This window comes from Xyrauchen texanus, chromosome 1 (genome assembly GCF_025860055.1).
Source record: "Xyrauchen texanus isolate HMW12.3.18 chromosome 1, RBS_HiC_50CHRs, whole genome shotgun sequence".
NCBI lineage: Eukaryota > Metazoa > Chordata > Actinopteri > Cypriniformes > Catostomidae > Xyrauchen > Xyrauchen texanus.
Window position 1 is genome coordinate 55,291,825 of NC_068276.1, and position 19,775 is coordinate 55,311,599.

Below are 19,775 nucleotides of genomic sequence, written 5' to 3' on the forward strand. Positions count from 1 at the left end.
AAGCTGAGCTGGATATGAAGAGAATGGAAGCAGAGAGACTGAATGTAAAACTCCAGAACACAGCTTCCAAACATACTCAAGCAAAGCTTTTAAACATATTCTAGCACAGCCTCTAAATGTACTTTAGCACACAGCGTATATAGATGCTGCTGCACAGCCTCTACACATACTCCATACATTATAATCCACAATCGAGCGCAACTGTGACCGCCCACTTTTTTAGCCGTCTTGGTTCCAGAAATGTAAACGTAAAGCCCCGTTCACATCGCCAGCAACAATGTGTGAGACCGTGACACCACGACACCATCCCATTCATTTTCAGTGAGAGCACAGCGACTTCTATCAGGAAGACTCGCAGACTTGAGTGAAATTTAAGATGACATTTATTTGATGAATGTAAAACGGAAAGGTAATGTCTCTCTTTGGCGTAGGCCCCGTCTGGCGGTCCGAAGAAGTTGTACTCGGAACCATCATATCCTGCCGGAGATAGGAGGCAGGGGCGAGGAGCCTATCCCTGTGCAGGACAGGACTCAACTGGTGGTGGTGGGATGGTGGAGGTTGCCGTGTTAGTACACTGAAACAGCAATGTGATATTGTGAGCAGATTTATAAAGCAATGGCTTACATGTGACAGGAAGGATGATGTAAAGCTGCTAGTCTTCCCGCTAGAACTACGCTGCGCATACATTTCCGGCAGCCTGAACTGTTGCGGCTGATGTTGACAGAGATCGCCGTGGGAAGCGACAAGGCCGATTGAGAATTTCAACTTTATGCAAATGATGAGCCACATTCGTGAGTGACTACCAATGAGAGTGAAGACAGAGTAGCTCACATAATCCGTCTCCAAGCAGAGTCAGTGTGAGATACTGGAGTTGCCTCGAGTGAAGGCAAGTTAAAATTGAGTCAACTTTGTGGTGCCCAGGTCATGCCCTGTGCCATCCCTAGCATACAGGTCTTATATGCATGTTTAACCTCCAATCACCAATCCAGTCTGATCCTCTACTTGTGTCCTTACTAAATGACCCAATGCTGGCCATTCTCTATTACATCTCCCTGTGTCTCTCCCTTTCATTATATTTTCTCTTGTTCTCTGTTATCCCATACGCTCATGTATAGCATCAGCGAGACAGACTTTGTTGTGCTTCGGTAAGTATTTCTATCAGATGCAGAGAAAAGGGTGTCTTATAACCAGTGAAGTTCTGTGTCACCATTATCCATCTCATTCTGGAGTGTCTGTCCTCTCGCTGTGGAGTGAGCCAGCTCTGTAGGTAAAGGCACATCTTCTGTAATGGGGTCTGATGTGATTCACACTTGTGAAATTGGAAAGTAGAAGTTTAGAGGTTATTTAAGGAACTTTTGGCATGGTGGAGGCCACGGCTGGATGTGCTGGTCATTCAGCTGGTGTTGACCAAACTGATGAGTGGTTGAATCCATTCTCCCTGTTTGTTCTCAAGGTCCAAAACCTGCCCCACATCCAGTCTTATTCCATTATTTTTTATGGGGGAAGAATGAGAGACTTTACCAGGTTATGCTACTTACAAAGTTTTGGACGAAGACAAGCTGAAGAGCCACCGAAGCATTTTATTGCACAGTCATGCAAAGAGCATGGTTGCATGTTTAAAAAGGTTAATCAGGCCTAAAAAAAGGACATAAAGGTAGCATAAAGGTAATCTATGAAACTCACGTGGTTTGATCCATGTCTGTTGGAGCGATATGACCAGTTTTGTGTGAAAACAGACCAATATGTAACTCCTATTTTTACTTTAAATCTTGACATCTGTAGTCTCCTAGGCGTCATCATTACACTTCCTCACACCCGCATTACAGATGCTCAGCATGTTTACTTGGGAAGAGCGTGTATTCTTAGATTTCTTAGGGTTTCTCCATTTGACCTTAATGTGTCAAATGGGATTCTTACTAAAAAAAATTACCATCAATTCACTGACCCATTTATGATAAATGGTCAAATGGTCTGCACTTATATAGTGCCTTTTTAACCTTAGCGGTATTCAAAGTGCTTTACACTGCATCCCATTCACCCATTCATACACACACTCACACACCAATGATGGCAGAGCTGCCATGCAAGGTCCTAGCCTTCCATTGGGAGCAACTTGAGGTTCAGTGTCTAGCCCAAGGACACTTTGGCATGTGGAGTCGTGTGCGCCGGGAGTCGAACCACCAACCCTGCAATTAGTGGCCAACCCACTCTACCACCTGAGCCACAGCCGCCTCAATTATAAATTAAATACCTTTCTATATGTGCCACTTCAAGCACTGATTAGTAAAATCACCTAATGCTTCTAAAAATACCAGAAAATACATTTTAAATATTTTTTATATACAAGTTGGATTATTAAAAGCTAATCTCACAGCAGTTATATGAATTTCATTTATTTTCAGATATACGTCTTAAGATTCAAATTTGAATGAAATGTTCTGCATGTTTGCTACCTGAAATAAAATTCAGTTATGTATGGCACACAACCATGTGTACTCGTAACCCCAGGAGTCAGGACTAACAACAAGCATACTGCTTATTTTTCAAGACCAGATAACTAAGTGAAGCTCAGCTAATGTTCCAGGACACTCCAAATAACTTCAGTACTCTAAGAAAGAGTAAATACAGATAAATAGATAAAAGAGAAAATGGTATGCTCACACAGGGTTGTGGTTTATTCATGACATTCGGGGCTCGTTCTTCATGCATGGATTCCCTACTTTCATGAAGTGTCATTACCAGAGCTCTTAGGCCAGGTGTGGGCCTAACACACAGCCCACAGATACAGGACTATATGTTTAAATGTTCTATGCGTGCCCCTAGAGGGACAGTAAGGGCACATAGTGACAGGCAGAGGGGCTTGACCCAATGGATGAGTAGATGCAGCTATTAGTAAATCAAGAACAGTATCACTGCTTGATGTGTTGTAATAAATAACTTAGACTGTAATAGCCTCAGTCTCTCCATCAAAAATGGATGGCAGATTTTAAAGCAGTGGAGGAGGGTAATTTTGGTCATGTTTATGGCAGGCCTTGATCAAGATCATCAGAAGATGATGATGGCTGTGCCCTGAGCTACTGCCTTTTTTTTTCTCCTTTACTAATGCATACATATTTGAAGACAAATAAAAGGGTCGCTTTTACAAGACATGAAACCCCCACCCCAAACCTCGCTATTCATTAGCCATTTCTACTTTCCCGTCCACTTCTTGCAACGTCCCGTGATTGATGGAAAGCCTGCCATGTTTATTTGGATATCGGGGAATGAAATATTCATATTGTACGCTTTTTCAAGCAGAAGTTATCTGGGTGCAGCGTAAATGGTACTTGGGATTAGATTTTCACAGCAGATTGCAGTTATTAAAGAGAAAAAAAGGAGGGGGTACGGGGAAGGTGCATCTTCTGGAGAGGCAATCTATTTCTTTTCACGCATTCTTGGAGCGGCTGCATAGCCTCTTAATGCACTGGAGCAAAAGTGCTTTGGTCCGCAACCTTTCACGCCTTCCTCTCCCTTTTATATGATTGAATACTTAATAACTTTGACTTTGCTTTGAAAGCTTGCGCCATGGGGCCCGTTTCACCTGTCACATGGTGAGACTTGCCTACCTGGGTGTTTGTCTTCTGCTAACTGCCCTTATTACTAACTGTCTGTCAGCCTGTTGCCCGCAGCTCAGCTCATCCGATGCCACGTGCGTCTTCTTCGGCATGTCATTTTGTACGCTTTATCTTAATATCAGTCTGACTTTTAATGAAGCACTAAATCTGTTTCACCATAAGTGGTGTGGTTGTAGGCGCTTGATTCTGGCTTGAACAGTCTCTCTCTCCATTCAACTTTCCCTGACATACACTGAGCTCATTAACGCATCGAGTGCTCGCAGCCCTCGCCGAATGTGACCCTGCCTAATTGTGCGGCAGGTTCATTTGCTCTCCCTGCATGATGTGGTGATTGCTTATTTGTTCTCCTCTGGGCATCTCTCGCACATTAAAATGATTGAGTCATTTCATTCCGGGCACATTTGCAGAACTTTATTTGATAAGCTCTTTTCCCATGGAACCCACATACATCTTGTGCGCTTGCTCAAAAGTTATAATGTCTAGCACTGTGGATTATTATTCACATTGTTGATTGTTTTTCCGTCTAATTATCTGTGTTTGAATCATTTTGCATGCGTAAGCCTGTTTATCCTTTCGGAATTAAGCAGCACAAAAGGTCTCGCATTAGCCATGCATTTGATGTCGCCAACAAGCCCATTGTATATGCTAAGCTGTCCGGCACGGTAGGCGAGGAAAGAGGGAATATGAGGAACTGTGACGTGAGAGGTGGTTCGCTTTTAATAAAGGGTGAAATTTACATGCAGCCCTAAGATATGTGGTGCAAAAAAGGATACCTATTTGGTTAATAAGCTGGATTTGTTTTCCACAGAGAGCACAAGGCTTCACTAAAAACCCTGATGAACTCTTCAAGATAGAGAATCCTCATTATACTTGGACAACTTGCCAATGGCCTTTGACCTTTCTTTTTGTATGCTGCAGTGATCAGACCCTCAGTGCTCGCAAAGATGTAGAGAAGAGGAGGGAGAAACCAGAGCCAGACAAATTATACTTGCAACTTCTATAGAAAATAAGCAGAACTTTGTTTACATGTGAAAACTAGATTTTTGCAATTCCTAAAGAAAATATAAATGATGGATGTTTCTGTGGGTTGTTTTTTAGCATGTTGCTAGGGCATTCTGGGTGGTTGCTATGTTGTGGCTAGGGTGTTCTGCATGGTTGCTAAGTCAAAGGAGCCCACATTCAAGCCTTCATGGGTTGCTAGATATGGCTTTGGTCCCTTCTTCAGGAATTTTTGCCCATTTTATCTTCCACCAGGCAAAACGTCTTCCACATTCTTGTGTGGAAGTGACATTCACGCTCACATTCAGCCACCTACTGGTTGGGGCTGGTGAAAGATTGATAGTAAAACAGGATATAAATATGTATCTGTTTCTCACCCACACCTATCATATCACTTCTGAAGATTACTTTTATGCCTTCTGTCATTTTTTTAACCATCTGAGTTCTGGTCACCATTCACTTGCATTGTATGGACCTGCAGAGCTGAGATATTTTTCTCAAAATCTTCATTTGTGTTTTACAGAAGAAAGTCATACACATCTGGAATCTGGCATGAGGGTGAGTAAATCATGAGAGAATTTACATTTTTGGGTGAACTATCCCTTTAAGTTTCCAGATACTTCTTGTGGCCACTATATGTTTTAATACAATATACATGGGCTTTATTTCAGACTGATCTCACTATGAATTCAGCGACAGTTGGTCGAACGTTCTTTAGCTAAAATCAGTCTGTGCTAACTGAAATTCAAGCCACTTCCCCCAGTGGACAAAGCAGGAAGTATTGTTGAACATATGGGTGTGTGAGCTTCAATTGCAAGGTGAAATGTCCACAGAGTAGCACCAAAAGCTAGTTGTAAAGATAAGTTCAACCATATTCGACTGAAGCTAAAAAAGTTTGGGTTTAAGTGCATTCCACTGCCCAGTATAATCCTCGCGAATGTGCAATCCTTACGAAGAAAAATGAATGAGCTGCAAGCAAATGTGCGCTGTTTTCGGGAGTACAGAGATGCTTGTATGATTGCATTGACAGAGACCTGGTTAAACGGGAAGGATTGTGACACCGAACTGTCTTTGGACGGGTTTGGGGCACCTCTACGGCTGGACCGTGACCCTTCAGTCACAGGGAAGTCTCGAGGAGGTGTCTGTTTGTACGTGAACAATCGATGGGCAAAGACAGTGATTGTATGTGAGGAAATGTGTACTGCTGATATAGAACTATTGACTGTATCTATCCGGCCTTTTTATTTGCCAAGAGAATTTCAGCAATTTTTGTTTCAGTGGTATATATTCACCCGAAATCTGATGTTCAGAAGGCAACGAATATCATCAGTCAGGTGGTGCAGCGGTATCAGTTGCGTTCACCGGATGCTCCCCATTTTATTATGGGGGATTTTAACAAATGTTCCTTGGAGGGAGTTTTAAATTTCCAGCAATATATCGACTGTCCTACACGTCATCAAAAAACACTTGATTTATGTTATGGGTCAATACCGAACGCATATAGATCCTTTTCCAGACCCCCAATTGGTTGTGCAGACCATAATGCAGTTTCTTTGCAACCATGTTATAAACCAGTGTTGCAGAGAACAAGGCCAGTCATTGCGTCTTTTCAAAGATGGACTGATGATAATATCTTAAAGTTACAAGACTGTTTTGATCGGACTGAATGGGATATTTTTAAAACTTCTTGTGTAGACAATGATGACCTAGCTGATGTTGTGAGTTCTTATATTCACTTTTGTGAAGAGTCTGTGATACCTAGGAAAAATGTAAGAATCTACTCAAATAATAAGCCTTGGGTGACAAAATCATTGAAATATGTTTTAAATGAGAAGAAACTGTTTTTTTTTTTTACCAAGGATCAGATTTGGAAAAGAGGCAGGTTAATAAGGAAGTAAAACGAGAAATTAGGAGGGCAAAAATGAAATATAAGGAATCAATGGAGGAGAAGTTCATTAAGGGAAATATTGAGTCAGCATGGAAAGAAATAAAAGCAATGGCTGGTGCAAAAAATAAAGAATCAACTGGAATTATTTTGACTGAGTCTAGGATAGAAAAGGGAGAGATAGCAGATGAATTTAAAGATTTTTTAGGCGATTTGATACACACGATTTTAATAAAATGAGTAGGGATTTTTATTCAGGTTTGAAAACAGAGGAATATCTGCAAATTGAAGGTTTTACAGACCACCCAGCAAAATAAAAGCCCTGGGCCTGATAAAGTCAGTGGGAGAGTTTTGAAGAGCTGTGCTTATCAGCTCTGTGATATTAGTCATTTCATTTTTCAGACCTCATTGAAATTACAGAGAGTACCCTCAGTGTGGAAAAAATCAATTATTGTACCGATTCCTAAAAAGACCAATGCCAAACAAATGAATGATTTTAGACCAATTTCTTTAACATCATTATTAATGAAGTGTTTTGAGAGAATTGTTACATTTTGGCTCGTAGAGCATACTAGTCAGCTGATTGATCCGCTACAATTTGCCTATAGGAGAAATAGGAGTGTGGAGGATGCCACTCTGACACTCTTAAATTACATATATAAACATGTGGATATCGGTAAGCATCATGCTCGTTTATTATTTATAGATTTTTCTTCAGTGTTTAATACTATTCAACCAATTCTTTTAGCTGAACGTTTGCTTTCTGAATTTAATGTCCCTAAGTGTTTGGTGGCCTGGATTTTAGATTTTCTGACCAGAAGATCTCAAATAGTACGGGTGAATGAAGAACATTCCGGGGAACTGCATTCTTCAGTGGGCTGTCCCCAGGGTTGTATTCTTTCACCTTTATTATTTATTTTATATACAGATAGGTGCAGAAGTCAATATCCAGACAGACATATTATTAAATATGCCGATGATACAGTGGTGCTGAGTCTGTTAAAGCAAGGTGACACAGAGCATGGGCCCATTTTTAAATATTTTTTGGATTGGTGTGAGAGTTCTCATTTACAAATTAACGTATCCAAAACTAAGGATATGACTATAGAATTCTATAATTCTGTTGGAACTCCATCTAAAGTAGTTATTGCGGGTAAAGAGGTTGAGAAGGTCAGTTCATATAAGTATTTGGGTACATTAATTGATGATAAACTTAGGTGGGTGGAAAACACAAATCTTATTATATCGAAAGCACAAAAACTTCCTACTGAGGAAGCTTAAGTCCTTTGAAGTGGATAAATCCATATTGATAATGTTTTATAGATCTTTTATTGAAAGTGTTTTAACCTTTGCTATGATCTGTTGGTTTTATGGATTAAATGTTAAAAGTAGATCCCAGCTTCAGCACATAATTAATTTAGGGTCAAAGATTACAGGATCTGTACAGTTGGGTTTGTCTGCTTTGTGTGAGAGAAATGTTCTCAGGAAGTCTTTGACTATCCTAGAGGATACATCCCACATTTTGTTTTTAGAATTTGAATTGCTTCCCTCAGGAAAGCGATATAGAGTGCCCAAGTGGAGGACCGTTAAAGCTTAGGTCTTTTGTTTCAAACGCAGTTATGAGTGTAAATACTTATTTGAAACAAAGATAAAGGTACCGTAAATTTTAAATAGTAGCTATATGAAAAATTATTATAAATGCCCGGGGTTTGTGATGTTTTTTCGTAAGGTTTTGTGATGTTTTGCTGTTTTCTGTTTTCTGTTTTATAAAAATGTGTATGTTTGTGAGGTCGAAGCTACTTAAATTGCCCTGTAAAGGGACAAATAAAGATTTACTACTACATATGCGCAAACCCCAACCCTAAACATAATCTTAAGTGGAAACAAAATGTAATCTTAGAGGGGTATTGCAGCCTCCAAATTAAACTCATCAATTATTTAAGTGCAATTAATTCCTGGTTTCCATGGGACCAGATCCCGTGCCTTTGAGGCTGCTGATGCAACATGCTTTCAGAAGCACTACAGGAAAAGTTTAATATATTTGAATTGATGCACAGATGTCGGATGAGAGATGACGTTTGTTAGTAACTCGGCAGAATGGGCTTATTTTGATGGACAATGACCGTGTTTAATGGTTACTGTTGGTGGTTAATTAAAATCAGTGATGAGTTTGGTTAGGGTCAGGTTCTTGTCATTTAAATCTTGTCATTTTGCTTGCATCTACAGTGAACAGTCAAAGAGCCATGTGAAGGAGAAGAACGCACTTCTTGACCAACTGCAGCTCAAGTGTGTGCTTGCCTGTGCAAGTGCCTGTGCCAGGATCTACCTGTATTTCACAGGGTGCCTCTAAAAGCTTCGGAGATAAGGTCACTAATCATGAGTTTTCACACCTTATGTCTACAAGCAAGGATTTTTTGTGCAATCTTCGGCACATTTACATGTACAGTTATTATCAAGCTGCTGCAGGGTTTTTTGCATAGGCAAGCCACAGTCTTCATCTGTCTTTCCAAGCATGCATAATCAAATATTTGAAGAAAGGAAGTCAGCTGAGGAAATGTTAAATACACGTCACATGTCACCTTCTTTCAGAGCACGCACAAGACAAAGGCAAATTGTGGCGGATTAATGTTAAATTAAAAATGTTATTATGTAATTTCTTATTCACTTTCTCATCATGCATTCTGTCTAAACATAAATCAGTTTATACAGTGGTACTTTTTCTATTGTTTTTGCAAGTTTTAATAAAACAGTTTTAGTTATCAATGTCAACAATCCTATTTTTACATTTAATGCAAACCCTTTCAAAATTGAATCATGTGCACAATATGAATTATAGATATCAACAATTTAATTTTCACTAGTTAAAATTGATATCAGGAATGTAATTACTACCAGTTAAGTTGCTAATTTTGTAATTAGTAGTTTAGATTTCACTAGTAAATATGTTAGTTCTTGCTATCAAATATTACATCATAATTTGCAAAAATACACATTCTTGATATCAAAAATAGAATTTCAACTTAATGACTGCAAGTAACTGCATTTATACTAAAAGAATTTCACAATGATGTAATTCACTCCCATTCAATACAGATATATGACCAAAGTTTAGCCACGAAACTGATATGTTCTTTGAGCTTGTTATGTGTTAGCCAATCAGCTCACTCTCATGTGACATGGTAAGCCAATCAGCATGCATGGCGTAAGTTGAATGTTCCTTTGACATGTAATCCGGCAACTAAACATCTTTCATCTCTCTCATTGTGTAACATTTAAATTGCTCAGTTTTGAAGAGAAGCCGGTTTCACTGCAGCGTGCTGCGATTAGTTTTTCTCTGAAACCCACCTCCACGCCAGCACCAACTGTCTAGATCTGCTACATGGGGATTGTTTGTCATGTCTATTTGTGCAGCGGCATGTCATACATGCTTGACGCAGGATGTTCTGTGTTTTGTGTAATTGTGTGGCAGCATGTCCACATGCTTAACTCGGTATGTATGTGTATTTTCTAGCAGTAGCAAGTCTCCATACTTGCTCTGCAGCAGCAGCGTAGCAGATCTAGACCACCACGGCCAATATCCTATCGCTATGTCAAATCCACATTGACATGCTTAATCTTTCCGAGAGTTGTCATAACTGAACTATAATTAGTTTCATGCTAGTTGAAATTCCAATTTCACATATCAGCTATGCACTTCTTACTAGTAAAAAACTATCACATCAATAATTACTAGTGCAAATGTCCATTCCTGATATCAACAATTGAATTACTACTCATGAAAATGCAACATGTTGGAGTTGGTATTTGAGATATCTGGAAATGGATTTCAGTTATTAATAAATTGGAGAGTTAATAAATATATATATTTAAAGGCTTTTTTACTTGTTTCAAACACATTACAGATGTCTGAAATGTACATTGACACTAATGAAAACCAAATTACAGTTATCAAAAATTAGCATTTATTAACTGTAGATGTCAGGAATGAACATTTGCACTAGTAACAATGTAATTATTGATTTAAAAAAATTAGCCTTTTTACTTAGTTGTACATTGTTGATATCTAAAATTGGAATTTCAACAAGTAAGAAATTAATTATTAATAGCTATCTATAATAGCGTATTAAAACTGAAGTGTGTAACTTTTTCGGTGTTGATATACTTCTATCAGAGCTTAATATGCAGAGACAACCATAAGTAAGCCATTTGTAGGTAAATGCTGTCTCTGTGGCACTATGAAAATTCCACTTTTTGTTTTGAGTGACCCATCTAGATCCTATACAACAACACTGACTCAACCAAATACGTGAGTTGGGGGCGGGTTCGGAAAGCTGTTTTGTAAACATTGTTTATTTTTGTAATTCCATTCAGTAGAGCTAGTGTTGCAGACATTACACACTTCAGCTTTAAACAGGAGCTTATAAAATTCTGCTTATGAAAATACAGTTACAGATGTCAGTGTTTTGTTGTAGTTGATTTCAAGAATGGGTATTTCCATGAGTAATGACATCATTTTTGATGTCAAGAATTAATGTTTGTACTTGGTGTTGTTTCTGAGCATATGGGGGCCTAAACGAAATCCTACTTTGACTATTTCCAACAGAATATCTCCCTTCAGTTTTGGGCCACAAGGGGGCCCCCTATAACTAATTGAGTCTAATTGAGCCAATGCAGCTGCCTGAGGCTTACTGGCAGATTTTGGTATATTTAAAAATGATAACATTTTTAAAACCTTTGTTTGGCCCCCTGGTGGCTTATTGCTAGAAACATCCCTGGTTTTACTAGTGCAAACGTAATTACTGAGATCAAGAATTAACATTTTCACTAGTAGTAAGTCCATCGCTGGTCTCAAAAATTTTAATTTTAACTAATTATAATTCAACTGTTGATATCTATAATTTATATCCTGCACATGATTAAATGTCAAGGGCTTGCAATATTACATGAGCAGTAAAAATGTCAAAAATCTTGTGCTTTAATTTTCTACTCTGTTGTGATGCCTTTAAGTATTCATATAATATTGCGCATCCTCCTCCTTGTGTTGTGTTAATGCTTGTTGCCCTCACATATTCAGAGTATTCAGTATGCTAAGAGTGTTTGTCATCAAGTAAGAGGGCTTGTTTGAAGTGTTCCGTGTCAATAGGAGTTGAATCCAAAGTGTCTTAAGTGACAAGCAGGGCTTAATTCTCCCCATACGGGATGAGCAGGCCACCTCTTTCTGTTCCACCAAAATCAATAGGCAACATTCTGTCTAGTGCAACAGTCAATAGGCAACACTTAAGGTGTCTGTAGAAACTAAAAAAGGTCAATAATTGTTATTAATACCCTGAATTTCCCTGAGCTCTATGTTTAAGGCCAATTCTATTGTAACAGACTACCACAAGCATTGGTTGTGTCCTGAAGCTACATTTAACTGTAATCACATGCAAAACAAGCGTGTGACTATGCAGTAAATAATGAGGAAGGGTTGTGAATGGCAACACACAATAACGTAAGCAATACTTGGGGCATATGCATTTGTGTTGCACTGTTGGTCTTTACACGTCTCATTTTAATGCTCATCTATGGTTGGGTTGGGTTCCAAAAAAGGCAATCCAATGATGCATTGCATCAGTTATTGTTTAAGTTTGTTGAGATAAATCTAGGCTTCATAAATAGAGTCCATTTGCAAGAGTCAAATCTCATTAACACTTTTGCATATTCAAACTTGTAGCATCACGTTCATTTACGTGAGAACCGATGTTTGGTGTCACTTCGTGGATTTTAATACATGCATGAAAAAATAAGATTTGATTTTACATTGGACATCAAATGGCGTCCCAACACAGTACAAAAATTGTTCATCGTGTATAAGTAAACAAATCATGTCCTTGTTCATATTTTTTGATAATGAGGGCAACCTGTCCATGTTGGCACCTACCCAGTTTTGTATCAACAAAATATACAGGGAGCACTTTTTTCTATTCTTTAAGTTGATTAGCCTATTTAGATTGCTATCTTAAGGGGCCGTTCACACCAAAGAAATACATCTGCATTTTCTTTTGTCTATATAATCATGTGTTAGATGGACATCTTTTAATTAAATGTACCATTCTAGTCCATTCTAGCTTTTTAATGCAAGAACATGTTGGTCCTTAATGCCCCCTAACTGTTCACGGTTATATGGTTACCGGTAGTTGCACTAGTAACACTTTATTGTAATGTTGTGCTTGTTAACATCCGTTAAAGCAATAGTTAATGTGAACAATTAACTTTTACAGTATTTATTAAAGGTGCACTCAGAATTTTTTCTTCTTTCAAAAACGTTTACCTCCTAAAGACATGAATTGTAGTTTTGCAATATATGTAGGTAATCATGACCACTCACATTTAAATGAAGACTCCAGTCATATCAGTAACCTTATAAAAGCTGTTTTAGAGGGTCCGCACATGGAGGCTGCCATGTTAGAATCACATGACCAGCTGATTACTACTTGTTTAATCTCAGTAACTGTCTCGTTATTAAAGTAATCATGGCTGAATGTGACTACTACATTTCTACAGCGACATCTGAAACTGAAAACTGCGTAATGCTGCATCCACACCACTAGGTGTCACTGAAAGTCAAAGATGACACAAAGACAAAACTTACTGAGTGCACCTTTTTTCTTGGTTAATGTTAATTTACAAATGTACTTAGAAATGTTAACATTAAAAGACAAAAATGTAAAAGTGCGCATTAGCTTTATGTAATGAACAATGGTTGTCCATTGTTAGTTCATGATACCTAAAGCATTTACTCAACCAATTAGACAAATTAACAAATTGATCCTTATTGTAAAGTGTTGCCGTTAGCATTGTTTAAAGAGGTGAACGATCCTGTAGTTATTTTTTTAAATTTTTTTTATTTTATTTGTTTACTCCATTGGCAATCGTTTTTCTTGTTTTAAATATAAACCTCATTAAATTATGCTAAAAACCAACTAATAAAACTATTAATAAATAGGATCAGAAAAATAAGCTTAATTCAAGTTATTCAAGATATATTTTCTGAAAACAAGCCTTTTTACCTTAAATATAATATCTTGGATTTTTTTATATATTTTTTTACATTAAAATATAATTAATGCATTTACTAATGCTCACAAATAAAAACTTATTTTAAAGTGTTACCATTGCATTTCATTGTTTGCAGTTACCATTGTTTTTCCCTGCTGTAATGACAGCTTACCATATCGGAACAGACCTGTTCATTTTCGGGCATGGCTGACCAGTTACATCCTTTTGGTATTATTGGTCCTAGAGTCATTTTTATTTCAAACACTAAAGCAAGCAACAAACTTAGTATTATTAAACTTGACACCAAACAGTCTTGTGCATCACTTGACTGTTAAAATCACACTTTAATGTGAATTAGAGACTGTGTTTGTTTTTTTTTGGTAATGACACCTCAGCTTCTATTGAAAGTTGGAGTGAGATGGAGAATCTCTCTTTATTGCTTTTCTCTTTGTTGGCACTGACAAATACATGACATGATCCCTCCCTCTATAGTCACCCTAAATCTCGGAGAGGAGCTGAGGGCATCTGTTCTAAGTCCCACTGTAAAATGAACAGGCCTTAAGATTCAAAGCATCTCGGGGTCCCAGAGCCAATCTGTGAGGTGAGGTTTTACACTTAAGCCAGTGGCTCCCATTCACAGTGACGCCAAGGCCATTATAATTCCCTTCATAATCATAAAGACCTTCAGCAGAAATCTCTTGTAAAGATGACTGCTGGCACTGTCATTCAGGAAGAGGATTTGAAAATGTCAGGCAATATCAGAGATTCGCCTCATTAAAGTGGGTGAGGGGGCTTCTGCCGAAGACCATTATGAGAGGGAAGAGTTCACACTGAAGAAATCATCAGTATTCAGTATTTTTTATCTAAAGATCCTTCAAACAAGGTCAATTTTACATTGTGAAGCAAAATTGCTTAATTTTGTTTTCAGAGAATGGATCTAGAATTAAAGGGACAGTTCATCCAAAAATTAAAACATTGTCATCATTTACTCACTCTTGTGTTGTTCAAAACACAGATGACTCGGGGAAATAAATTCATAAAGGGAAATTTTAGACATTTTGTGGGGAAATTATGCAAAGGATGTGAATGGTGACTGAGGTTTACATTCTGCCTAATATTTTGTGTTCAACAGAAGTGATACAGGATTGGAACAAAATGAAGATTTGTAAATCATGACAGAACTTTTTTATTTTAGATATCAATAAAACTTTCAAAAACAGTATAGGCTTCATTATCACTGTTATTTTAATTGTATATATAAAAAAAAAACGTATGGCTATTTTATGGCTTCTTCATAGCCTCATGTTCACAGTAGTGCCTTTCAAAATGAAAACAAATACTCGGCTAGAAGCAAAAAGAAAAAGACATTTTGTCACGCAGTGTCGTCTATCATAATTGTAATCAGAGAGTATTAGCTCACCTCTCTGCCTGATGGAAATCTGATTAAATGTCCTCTGGCTCTAGTGAATAATTCAAGTGTGTGTGTGTGTGTGTGTGTGTGTGTGTGTGTGTGTGTGTGTGTGTGTGTGTGTGTGTGTGTGTGTGTGTGTGTGTGTGTGTGTGTGTGTGAGCGAGCGAGCTCATACTCTTGATCAGTACTAAAAGTGATACAGAATTTATCTTTCAGGTGTTGTTTCCAAAATTCAGCAAGAGATGGAATCAAAGAAACAAAAACTATTGTGAAATGAATGCATGGCATCTAAAATGAATGTTGGCTCCATTCAAAGATGACATCTTGAATTTGTAAAAACTCCTCCCTCCAGAACTTTATTCATCAGACGGCAGATTCAGCTCAGACCAAAATCCTCCAGGTTTGTTTTCAACCAGAGTAAGGACTGAGTAAACACAGAGTTGGACAACTTAGCTAAACTTGTTGGATCATTGACACATGATCAGTGTTTACTCATAAAAAGTAATCCACTACAAATTACTAACTGCATCTCTAAAATTGTAATCAGTTTACTGACGACTACATGGGGAAAGTAATCACACTGCTAATTATTTTACTTTTAATTAACTTTAAAATTCAAATATGTACCGGTACATATTTCCTCTTTGTTCAAGTCATATACTCACTAACACTTGTTTCTCCCTTACAGTGACTTGTAATGAGGCCCTTCAGCTGCCAGAAATGCAAATAAATGATTATATAAACATAACGCATGTGTTACATGTGGGTACGTGTAACCCAAGTAATGTATGTAAAGGAACACTCCGTGTTCAATACAAGTTAAGCTCGATCGACAGCATTTATGGCATTATGTTGATTTCCACAAAAACAAATTTAGACTCGTCCATCCTTGAGAAAATATATTTGAGGTTACAGCGAGTCACTTACAATGGAAGCGAATGGGGCCAATTTTTGGTGGTTTTAAAGTTAGAAACGTGAAGCTTATAATTTTATAAAAGCACTCACTTTAACCCTTCAGTTACAACTTGTGTGTTACGGTGCGTTACAGTTTTTTACCGTAATTTTGGGGTTGTGTGGTGTTTACAGGGTTACAGTGTCATGGCAACAAAGTAGTAAAATGAGTTACTTGAAACTTCACACTAAAATCATATTAACATCTTGTGGCTTTACATTTGAAACGTTTTAGCGTTTACAGATCGGCTCCATTCACTTTCATTGTAATTGCCTCACAAGTCTGAACTGAGATTTTTGCTTCTTTTTGCATTAAATTAATTTGTTTAAAATGCTGTCGATTGAGCTTAACTTGTGTTGAATACTGAATATTCCTTTAAAATTAACTTAATTGAATCAGTTACTGTAATCTGATTACAATAATTAAAAATGTAATGTATTACACTACTACTTTTAAGCCGAAAAGTAGATTATTTTGTACTCAAATTACACGCAATACTGGTCACGATTAATTTATACTCGTTTTATTCCACCTTGAGGCCGTTGGCTAATTTTGTTTACATTGTTCAAGTGTCAAAACGAGTCAACATGAACACATCAGTGTGCAAAATTATTGGCTAGCCGGTGCAGATGTACTTACATCTGTATGATCGCTCGCTTAGAGACATTTTCCAAGACCATGTGATTTCTTTTAGTCTATAAAAGGAATCAAATCTTCTCAAATAGTCAAAAGTGCCCATTCACTCGTGCACATCTGCAGCAAAAGCCATTCACACATCTGTCTGAAGTAAAATATGCCTCAATCATCGTTTTATCTTTGTTCTGCACATTAACGCTTGCATTAACCATCTTTGCAATGGTATCAGTGTCCTAATAAATAACAATAACAGAGTGTAATAAACACATATTATGGCACACATGTTAGTGCATTAGTGTCAATAATTCAAAATGTAAACAAGACAAATAAAACATTATCTACTGCATTGTATATTACTTTAAATAATCATTAAAACAGATTATTTTAATGACCTCATTATAGTGTCCTCATATTTAAATGTACTTCTAAAGGCCTCCCACATCGGTGTGAATGTTCGGAAACAGTATGCTGTTACTCGGCTGTTTGAATTTCTTTTTACCCCTGAACAAAGAGAGGATAAGAACTTCTATGGAAGTAAATTGAGGCCTTTAGGCCCCAGCCTCAGTTTGGAGATCAAAGTGAACCCAAATGTTTATCATATTGTTGTTCATTATTCTAAATCTGAGCCTAGACAAGGCTGTTACAATTGTATGAGTAGTCTGTCAATATTAATATAGAAACCCCATTTCAATGGCATGTTTCTATAACCAAACCTTTCATTCAATAGTATGAAATGGTTTCAATTTATATTGTTTTACACATTTTTAGAACATATATTTGAATTTGTCAATTGCCTAAAAAAAACCTTGTCCCTTTCAGCTGGTACACCACTTCTATGACATTTACTGTTTATTTTTTTACTCATTTTATTAGATCAAGTGGTAGTGCAAAGCCTCACAAGTGTATAAAGAAGCACAACAAATAAATTAGTCATTTTAATAATTTAAAAAGAATGTTTGTCCCTTGATTTCATGTCATTGATGTTATCAATGTTTAAATATTTTGAATATATAAAAAAAATTGGTTGAAGAACTTCTCAGGTTGAAGTTCAGAAGGAGGCTGCTCAAATGTGCATATAAAATGCACAATGTTAAAAACACATTCATTTGCATTTTAAGTGAAATTGTTTTTATGTGGTTCATTCAAATGGTGTTGGTTTTAAGTTGTTTAAGGTTCCCGTGAAAGATTTTTATTGGGGGAAAAAACAACTAATTTATGGGGATAATTTATTGCTTTTAGTTTGATCAGTGGTGTATGTTTTGTGATGCTATTGACACCATCTTAGAAAATAAATCTTTAAAGATAATTTGTTACTGGTGTTACAACACTTAAAAAAACAAGTCAAGCTGTTAAAATATATATATATATATATTTACCCACAAGCTTTAAGGACAAAAACTCTTGGTCAGTTTAGGACAGCAGTTATCAGATTTAGCTTTATGTAACAAATAGCTTAAACAGACTCTGACTCTATTGTATGTTGCAAAGAATTTTAATATAGTGTTTTTTGGTAAAACCCCACCCAATTTTATGGCAGACCTATACTGTACATATACTGTATGTCAACTTATAGTATTTCCAAATTATTGCAATTTGTTCTGCAAATCAAAACTAAAACCCAGAATGTAAACATCTATGAATTTAAACATGAACTCAAAAGCCATCATTAAACCGACGGATGCTGAGCTAAGGGGTCTCTGCCGAGTGTCATACTTCATACGTCTACATGTATCAGAGATTATTATGGGAACTTATGATCTGGAAGGGCTCCATTTACAAGTAAAACTAACATTTACAAGTAAAAGTAACAAAGCAAAGACTGTTCATTATAAAACAAATCACACATAAAGTGAACTTTTTACACTTTAAAAATATGGTTATTCCCATGCACATTCTTTCCAAAAGTTGAGTCAAAACAGGTTTCTACTTCTGCATATCAGACAAACACTACAGAGAAGACAATAAACAATACACAGATATTGAACACATCAAAAATGAAAACTATATCAGTTCACTGGACCCCAGTCAAAGCTTACAAACAGAAATAGAGCACTTGAATAGAATGACCCTCTGTGGAAAGTTGCTAATTATTCTGCATTTTTATTTTTTGTTCACAGCAGCAGGCATGTCATCGCTGTCTGTGCACAGTACATGCGTTCAATGACTTCCAGCTCACTTGCATAAAAGCCTGTGCAAAATATGACCCCTCCCTAGTCAGTGTTGATTCCAGCAGAATGATGAAATTTTCTAGCAATGTTTTTGTCAGAATAACAAAGACATGGTATATCCACAGGGGAATGACCTATCAAAGTACAGGAAGTTAATATTCATGGTTGATCTGTGTTCTATGAAAGAACAGCACAACATCCACATTTCACAATCTGAAAGACAACTGAATTTGAATTATAATTCCATGATCAATTGAATATTTCAGCAGTACATGAATAAATGCTGCCGCTCTTGTTTACACAAACACAGAAACCAATGATGAAAAAAAAAAAAAACATTTTTATTCTAATAAAAAATTATAAAGCTGTGTGTGTGTGTGTGTGTGTGTGTGTGTGTGTGTGTGTGTGTGAGAGAGAGAGAGAGAGACAATTATTTTGGGCAAGTATGTTCAAATCTAAGAATGACACAGGTGTTTGCTTTTGTATCATTGCTTTTTGTTTTTTCTTTGTGTCAGTCCAGACATTTCAAGTGAGACACAAATCACTTTGTTTGGATGAGCATTTACTGCTTATACAATTGCTCCTACTGCTGGTCAACCCAGGGAACTGCATGTGACAAGCACTGTGACAATCATATTTAAATAAATCAAATTGATGGTAGCAATTATACCATCTCCAAATAACTGAGCATGATGGCAATATTGTGTTTTTGAAATTGTTGATACCAAGCACTACAAGCCAAATCGTGCAGGTGTTCGCTTTGGTGTCATGGGTGTGTCCTCTCTCCTTCCTGGAGTCAAAATCTTCGTTGACCTGTTTGGAAATTATCATAAGATGTTATTTAAGAGGTTGAAAATTTAAACAGATGTGACAAATGTTTCATATAATGCAGGGTTCTTATTCTTTTTGAGCAAAGAAATTCTTCAACTTTTCAATTACCCCTTTTTTCCCCTGGTAAAAAAAAAAAAAAACTGAAAATGTTGTACAGCATTTTTTATATATAAATATTTAAACTTTGGTGCCTATGTAGATACTGACATATACCTACTCTGAGAAATATTCACTGAAGTAT

General features: G+C 37.0%; 1 protein-coding gene across 3 annotated transcripts in view; it reads right to left on the minus strand.

Moving 5' to 3' along the window:
• Positions 1 to 17,919: 17,919 nt before the first annotated feature.
• LOC127646525 (pre-mRNA-splicing factor ATP-dependent RNA helicase PRP16-like) overlaps positions 17,920 to 19,775 on the minus strand; it is a 39,805-nt gene continuing 37,949 nt past the window's right edge. For all 3 annotated transcript variants that reach the window (XM_052130267.1, XM_052130277.1, XM_052130285.1), the window contains one exon: positions 17,920 to 19,516. In XM_052130267.1, coding sequence (XP_051986227.1) covers positions 19,435 to 19,516 — 82 coding nt within the window. In that variant the 3' untranslated portion in view covers positions 17,920 to 19,434. The remainder of the gene's footprint in view (positions 19,517 to 19,775) is intronic.